The sequence below is a fragment of the Bos indicus x Bos taurus genome, chromosome 18 (genome assembly GCF_003369695.1).
Source record: "Bos indicus x Bos taurus breed Angus x Brahman F1 hybrid chromosome 18, Bos_hybrid_MaternalHap_v2.0, whole genome shotgun sequence".
NCBI lineage: Eukaryota > Metazoa > Chordata > Mammalia > Artiodactyla > Bovidae > Bos > Bos indicus x Bos taurus.
In genome coordinates this window covers 53,457,434-53,465,517 of record NC_040093.1, presented here as the reverse complement: position 1 = coordinate 53,465,517, position 8,084 = coordinate 53,457,434, and the positions used below count along the sequence as shown (strand labels likewise).

The 8,084-nt window shown below is 57.2% G+C and overlaps 1 protein-coding gene across 1 annotated transcript; it reads left to right on the top strand.

The window, feature by feature from the left end:
- The first annotated feature begins 419 nt into the window (after positions 1–419).
- Positions 420–4,464, top strand: FOXF1 (forkhead box F1). The gene is made up of 2 exons (XM_027513869.1): positions 420–1,470; positions 2,901–4,464. Exons 1-2 carry the CDS (start codon positions 483–485, stop codon positions 3,059–3,061), a joined length of 1,149 nt encoding a protein of 382 aa, XP_027369670.1. The 5' UTR covers positions 420–482; the 3' UTR covers positions 3,062–4,464.
- Positions 4,465–8,084: the final 3,620 nt, after the last annotated feature.

Sequence of the window (8,084 nt, the reverse complement as noted above, 5' to 3'; positions counted from 1 at the left end):
CGAGGACCGAGCGCTGCTCCCCGCGGGGGCGCACGGCCACAGGCCCGAGAGGGGGGCGCCTCCCCCCTCAAAAAAACCGGTGTGTGTGTGGTGGGGGCTTCCTCGCGGCCTCCGCCCAGGCTGCAAAGAGGCTGCTCTCAGCCTCTGCTCGGCTCCTTCCTTGTGGGAGGGCGGGAGGGAAAGAGGGAGGAGAGTAGGGGGGAGGAGGGAACGGGAGGGAGAGCGGGGGGCTCAGCGCCAACCGCCCGCGGACCTGGCCGCTCCTCGGGGAGGACGGGCAGGCGGGGGAGGGCGCGCCGAGGCTAGCTCCGGAGAAGCGGCCGCCGATGACGGCAGAGGTGCAGCCAGCCCCGCGCGCGCAGCCCCCTCCCCCTCGGCCCCCTCCCCCTCCCCCTCCCCTTCCTCCTCCTCCTCCTCCTCCTCCCGGCTCGTCGGCCGCGCAGAGCAGCAGCGGCAGCGGCGGCGGCGGCAGCAGCCACCCGATGTCTTCGGCGCCCGAGAAGCAGCAGCCACCGCACGGCGGCGGCGGCGGCGGCGGCGGCGGCGGCGGGGGAGGCGGCGCGGCCATGGACCCCGCGTCGTCCGGCCCGTCCAAGGCCAAGAAGACGAACGCCGGCATCCGGCGCCCGGAGAAGCCGCCCTACTCGTACATCGCGCTCATCGTCATGGCCATCCAGAGCTCGCCCACCAAGCGCCTGACGCTCAGCGAGATCTACCAGTTCCTGCAGAGCCGCTTCCCCTTCTTTCGCGGCTCCTACCAGGGCTGGAAGAACTCCGTGCGCCACAACCTCTCGCTCAACGAGTGCTTCATCAAGCTGCCCAAGGGCCTCGGGCGGCCGGGCAAGGGCCACTACTGGACCATCGACCCGGCCAGCGAGTTCATGTTTGAGGAGGGCTCCTTTCGGCGGCGGCCGCGCGGCTTCCGAAGGAAATGCCAGGCGCTCAAGCCCATGTACAGCATGATGAACGGGCTCGGCTTCAACCACCTCCCGGACACCTACAGCTTCCAGGGCTCTGCCGGCGGCCTCTCGTGCCCGCCCAACAGCCTGGCGCTGGAGGGAGGTCTGGGCATGATGAACGGCCACTTGCCGGGCAACGTGGACGGCATGGCTTTGCCCAGCCACTCGGTGCCCCACCTGCCCGCCAACGGCGGCCACTCGTACATGGGCAGCTGCGGAGGCACAGCGGCCGGCGAGTACCCGCACCACGACGGCTCGGTGCCCGCCTCCCCGCTGCTGCCCGCGGCGGCAGGCGGGGTCATGGAGCCCCACGCCGTCTACTCCGGCTCCGCGGCCGCCTGGCCTCCCTCCGCCTCGGCGGCTCTCAACAGCAGCGCCTCCTACATCAAGCAGCAGCCCCTGTCCCCCTGCAACCCCACGGCCAACCCCCTGTCCGGCAGCCTCTCCACGCACTCCCTGGACCAGCCGTATCTGCACCAGAACAGTCACAACACCCCTGCTGAGCTGCAAGGTGAGTGGGGAGCCCCGAGCTGTCCCCAGGACTGGGGGGTGGGGGCTACGGTGGACATCTGTGAGCGCACTACAGACCTAGCCCCCAGACTGCCTGCGCCCTGGTCTGGAGCCTGCGGCCACCTCCGTGGGGTGCCAGTCCCCAAACTGCACCACGGAGGCCTCAGCTCCCTAAGGTGTCTCTCTGTCCACCTCTCCCCATCTGAGGGCTGAGTGCAGCCTGGAGTCCCCCCATAGACTAACATTCCGTTTTCCTTTCTGTTTCAACACCCAGATAGATGCTGGCAGCCCCAGCCTGGCCAGGTAGGCCCCATCCTCACCTCAAAGACTTAGACTGCAATATTCTAAGTCCCCTCAGGTCCCTTAGCTCCCTGACACCTGGGCCAGTTCCCAGGATGGAGCTGGCCTGTCCCCAGGGCAGCTGGCTTGTTCGCCCTGCTTCGGGAGAGCCGCCTCTGCTCTGAGCCGGGTTGGACGGAAGAGTTAGGCCCAAAGCCGGCGGGGCTTGGTGCTGGCACTCAGAGGCTCAGAACCCGGCCTTTCGGGAACCAGATTGAGTTGGGGGCTTTTTGTGGCAATAGAGGCTGAGAGGGCCCCAGATTGAAGGTCTGAACTGCGGGCCCCAACAGACTCTGTTTCTCAGGATCCAGGTTTCCAGGCCCACAGGTACCGCTCCGCTTCCAATCCCCCCCTGAGAAAAAAGATGCACAGCCATCTTCTCCTCTGGACCCTCCGTCTCAGCACACGCTAGCAGGCTTCTGGGTCTGGTTCTTGAAAGAGCTTGGAGGGATCCAAGCAGAGGCCTGTCAGGAGTCAGCTGTCAGCAGCCAGCGGGAGGCAGGAGCCGGGCCTGGAGAATGGAGGGCTCTCTCCACGGGGGTCGCACAACTGCGGCTGCTTCAAACTCCAGCCGGGGTTCCAGAGGTCCCGCAGGCTTGGCTCCCCAAAGACCCTTCCTCTGGAGAAGCCCTCTTTGCCCCTGTGTTGGCCCCTGCTGGCCTGGCTCGTTGCTCTGGGGACACTGCTGCCTCCAGGGGCTGGAAGGTGGCTGCCCGGCGCCAGGCCCAGGCCTCAGGCTGCCTGGAAGTGGAGGCCGCTGGACCTTCCCTGCTGGCCCCTCTCACCCCTTCCCTGTCCGCCACCGGAAGCCTCCCAAGCCAGGCTCAGTGTCCACGGAGGGAGAGGCTGGGGCAGCGGGCACCCAGGGTTGCAGGGATCCTTGACCGTGTCTGGGGAATCTTCCCTCTGGGCGCCGGCCCGACTGAGACCTGAAACCGGGAGCTGGGACGCGGGGAGGCCTCGGCCCAGCGCCGAGCCAGGCAGGCCTGCCCCCCGGGGCACCCCCCACAGTAATGGTGCTTCTCCACCTGGAGCCTGGGCCTCCGGAGGCCACCCTTTAATGCCCCCTTTCCTGTCGCCTCGCCCCCGCAGGCATCCCGCGGTATCACTCGCAGTCACCCAGCATGTGTGACCGAAAGGAGTTCGTCTTCTCTTTCAACACCATGGCATCCTCGTCCATGCACTCGGCTGGCGGCGGCTCCTACTACCACCAGCAGGTCACCTACCAAGACATCAAGCCCTGTGTCATGTGAGGCCACAGCTCCGGGGCCCCTCCGGGCAGGGGCCAGCCGGGCGCAGGGACTTCGGAACCCGTCACCAGAAACTGCTTTATTTTTTATTTTTTTTGAGGTATAACCGTCAGCAGAAGAAAAGGGTTTGACCCCTCCCCAACCGGATTATTGGGAAAGGGATCCCGTGAGGCAAAGACCGATCGAGGTCGGCACCTCCCCCCACCACCACTCCCTCAGCAGTTTTTTTTTATGGTGATGGCGGGGGCCTGATCTGACTGCAGCTGTTGATAAATAAGTATCTATTTTTGATCCGACTGAAACCGGCTGAGAAGGTGCTGTGTTGGGGAAGAACTCTCAACATCTGAACACGCATTTCTGCTACGGTCTCTCCCCCTCTTCCCCTCCAACGGCAAATGTCGGGGAAGGTTTTTAGGAGAAAGGCAAACGTGTGAAACCGTCATTATCAAATACTTTTATTTTTTGGTTGAGTATTTATCGTTTTATTTTTAATTTTTTTGGAAAGAATGTCTTGGAATGCGCGTCTCCTTTTTAGAGCCGTCTCTTGTAGGGAAAGGAGGGGTTGACAAGAAGTCGCCCTCTCCCTCCCCACCTCAGAAGTCCTCCCGTCAGCCACAGGTGGATCCTTGTGCGAGTAACTTGCATTTCTGAAGCCACTGCTCATCTTAGGAAAGAAACCAGGAGCCCAGGAGCAGGCGGCTCTCCCGGCCTCTGCCACCGTCCTCCTCCGCCTTCCTCTCCTTCCTTCTCTTCAGGCTTTTTTGGTTTGGTTTCGAACTTTGTTTTGACTTGTTTGGTGGGTGTTTTTTCTCCCGAGACCCAGCTGTCTCCGATCTCTACTGTAAACCTTCTGGTGGGAGCGTGAGGCAGGCAGGGCGCCGTGGGGACGGGGAAGGCCCGCAGAGCGCCCCGAGTCAGGATTGCGGTGACGCAGAAAGGTTAAGGCACTTTTAAAAAAAAAACGATAGCAAGGCTCATCCTGTTATTTATTCTACTTTCTTTCCCTAATAATCGAAACACCGCATAGGCTCCTCCGTTTATCAGTATTAATGGTGTAACTTTGTTGGCAATATTTGCCGCGTAGAATTTTTTTTTTTAGATATCCATTGTAAATTTGAAACTAAGTCTGATCTGTGTAAAGACAAATTTCCATATGTTTTATATAAATATATATATATATAAAATGAAGGACTTCCCCCCCCCCCTTTTTTAGTATTTTGGCTGCTGGGGTGCAGCGTTTGTGACACGTATTTTAAATTTCCTTCTGCACTGTATAAAAATGACAATTTGAGGATGTTTTTGCCTTTTGTGTATTTTTTCCTAAAAAAGAACAAAATAAAAATGTATAACATTTGTATATGGCCTTATATTGTATCAACTAGAAATAAAATTGCATGAGTATTTTATTGGGATTGCAGAATATCTTCAAAATATAGACAGTAACCAGCCTGGGATTGCCAGTCTTATTTTTTTTTTTTCTTTTTTTGTATTTAAAGTATGGATGATTCTTAATCTTTTTTCCCCCTTTTTATTTGTTGGCTAATCCTTCTCTTTTCACTCTTCATTTCACATTGAAGTGAAATCTGGACAAGAGTAACTATTTTTCTTGGCTTCTGTTTTTTAAGAAGAGCCCTTTGCCCCTCTAAATGTCATTTCTTGTTTTAAAAAAATAATAATCAAACTTAGAAAAAACTGTAGTTTTTCCTCCCCCAGGGAAAAACATACATATATATATGTATGTGTGCATATATATATATATATATATATATAATAATTTACACTTTCTTTTTGGTTACTCCAGGACCAATGAGAATTGTATTTTGAGTTTCAAACTTTACTATTTGTAACTGTTATTGATCATGGAGCATCTTCTAAGGTTTTATTTTTTGATAGGATTTTTTTTTTTTTTTTTGGTGCCCTACACTTGGTTTTCCCCAATGGTGAAGCAAATAAACTTTGAGCAAGAAAAAGGCTGTTGGTGGGAGAGCAAGGTGATAGGCATGTTTCCCCCCTAAATCATTAGGGGGGAAATCCATTTTAAAAAGTCTGTCTCCCCTACTGACCCGCTTTCTATTCCAATTCCCAGCTACCTAGGAAAACAAACACAATAAAGTCCCATTGCCGGTGCAGCCGTTCAAGACCCACCACAGTTTCTCTGCGTTGTGGGGTCATGAGCCTCTGAACCTGGTTCTTCTCAAATTTGACATTTTGGACATGAGGGCAATTTCTCCGGTGCTCTGTTACATCAAAATTATCAATAAACTCGCCCGGGCAATTAATGCTCAAACTAACAGCTGTCTATAAAATGGAGATAAAGGGGACAGGAAGAAGCTGGCGACTTTGTCCCTCGGGTCTCAGGCAGCCGGAGCAGTGGGCAGTGCGTGGGGAGCAGCTTCACCGAGGGCAGAGGAGGCCCTGTCTTTGGGGCGGAGGCCACCTCTCCTTATCCCCTGCCCCCACTGATGCCCTGGAGAACACGGCCAGAGAAAAGCCCTCAGGCCTAAGGTGCGGGAGCCGCTGTGCTGGGGATCCAGACAACCTCGGCAGGCAGGCGGGAGGGGCCCCCTCCTTCCTCCATTGGAGCCTGCGCCCCAATTAGGATGGAGGCTCCGGGGAAGTGGGGCTGATTAGGAGAAACCCAATGCCAGCCCAGTCGGCGTGTTCCCCGGTCTTCTGCTGAGGCGTCTCCAGACCCCGCGCCCACTCCCTTGGCTCCTTGGCAAGCTAGAGGCCACTGTGCGCCCTGGTAATACAGGGCTTCGGCGCCACTGGACCAGAGTCCGGGGTGGCAGTGAACCCCGGTTTTCCTGTTCATCTCCACCGCAGCGCCTTCATTTCAGCGGGATCTCCGAGCGCACTCACGTCCCCGCCAGGCTGGATGGGAGGCACCCAGAAGGACTGGGGCAGGAATACCGGCCCTGGGGAGCCCAGGAATCAGGGATGGGCCTGACCCGGGGCCTGGGGCTGAGAGAAGAGTCCAGTCTTCCCCTCAGAGAGGGGAGTCTGGCTTCGGGCAAACCCGGAAGGGCCAGATTCTACAGGCGTAACTGCTTCCACATCCACGACCAAGATTTCACAAGGCCTGTTCCACAGGACTGCATTGGCTCTCGCCGAGGCCTACCCAAGGCCCATTTTGGTCCGGCTCACACCGACTGCGGGATGAAGCTCCCACTGCCAGGTGCCAACACAAAAGCCTGCACAGTTCCTGCAAGTTACCAGCCTAAAATGCAAACGCACTTCTAAGGTGGTTACACGCCCTGCCCTGGGTATGTAGAGTATACTTCTAGCTTAGGAACATCCTCGAGAGAATTAATTCAAAAGTCCTGTGCGTACCTTTAGGATTTGTCCTGGAACAATGCAGACGAGATACCCTAAAGGTATGAATACCCCGCAAAGCAACAGGCCTGGGGGTGGGGAAGCAGCCAGGACAGAACTCGATAGGGTTTCTAGAAGAGGATGACACATCTCGCCTCGGCTGCAGCTCCCTGCAGCTCTCCGCGAGGGGCCGACGCCCTGGACACAGCCGCACCTCGGCTGCAGGCCATGGCGGCCCCAGGCAGCAGCTGCAGCAGCGCCTTGGCGCCGCGTCCTGGCTCCCCAGCCCCGCGGAGGCAGGCCCAGGGACCAGTCTGCACTCAGGGTGTGCGCTTCAGAAGGAAGGGAAAGTGCCCGCCGGGTCCTGCTGTTTTCTTGGCTCCTGGGGGGAAACCGAAGGGGTAGGGGTGGGGAGGGTGAGGTACTGAAAGCCTGGCTCCCCGCCGGCAGCACTCCTGGAGGTAGTGCAGATGGAGCTGGAGCCCCAACCCCGCAAGGCTTGACCGGGCAAGCCACGTCACCTCTGAGCCTCAGTTTTCCTCCTGTCTAATAGTAACATCATGTAGACCTATGGGCACGGTGGTCAGCGAGGTGATGCCTGTCGGGAGCAAGACAGCCTAGCTCCGGGGTGCCCATACGGGAATGGCTATGAGATCCAGGCATTTCTTATCCTTCTCCCCTTCATTGTGGGGATGAGTGCCAAGCAAGATGCAAGAACTAGTATTTTACGAGGCTGCCCTCTCAGGGACTTGAGTATCCAGCTTGGGGACCGCTGGACTCCCCATCTTCCAATACGATGCACCTGGACGTTCGTTCCCTCCCTTCCCAGGGAGGAGGAAGACATCATCCCATTTGGCTCAAGAGATGGAATTCTGACATGGGGTTGAATCAGGGGTTCCGATAAGGACCTACCCCAGGACCTCCTAACCTCTGGTCAGGAGACCCCTGAGCTCAAGGGCTTCCCTTCTGAGAGAGTGACTCAGGGACTGTCCCCATCAGAAATGCCAGGGCTGTCTGTCTGCTCCAACTGCGGGTGGGGGGTATGTGTGTGTGTGCTGAGAATTACTGCGTTAGAATCTCTGGAGGAGGGACCCAGGAATCCTCAGGCCCACAGACTTCCAGGGGTGCTGATGGGCGCCAAGTTTAGAGTCTTTCCTCCAAAGTTCTCTGGGCTCCGGAGAAAACCTAGGAGAAGATGCCTCACTGTGGCCTCTGCTGCCCCCTCCCGTCCAGCGGCCCAGCCAGCTTGTGATGTTAATGGAGAAGCAGCTGACGCAGGGTGCCTGGAGACACAAGCACAGGGCTCGCTCACATTCAGAAGGTGCCTGGGCTGGGTATGGCCATCCTCTTTACATGGCACCTCTGTTTACCTCCTCAGCAGCCCTACTATGCAGATCCTATAACTCACTGCTCCCGCTTCCAGATGAAGAAACCAGCTCGAGGAGGGTAGGGGACTTCATCCAGACAGTCCTGGTGAGAGGTGGAACTGAATGCAGAGCTCATGTTCCCAACCACTGTATTAATACCACATAGCTCCTGGACACCCATTTTCCTCCAGCCACGAGGCCTAATGAAAAAAGGGAGAAGTCGAAGTCTGGTCCATGATCCAGCTTCCTACCTGTGCTGAGGAGATGATGATGGGCAGGGTCTGCACAGGGGACTGGGTCTCTCTGATCCCCTTGCTGGCCTTTGGATGGGGTGGGGAAGCTCC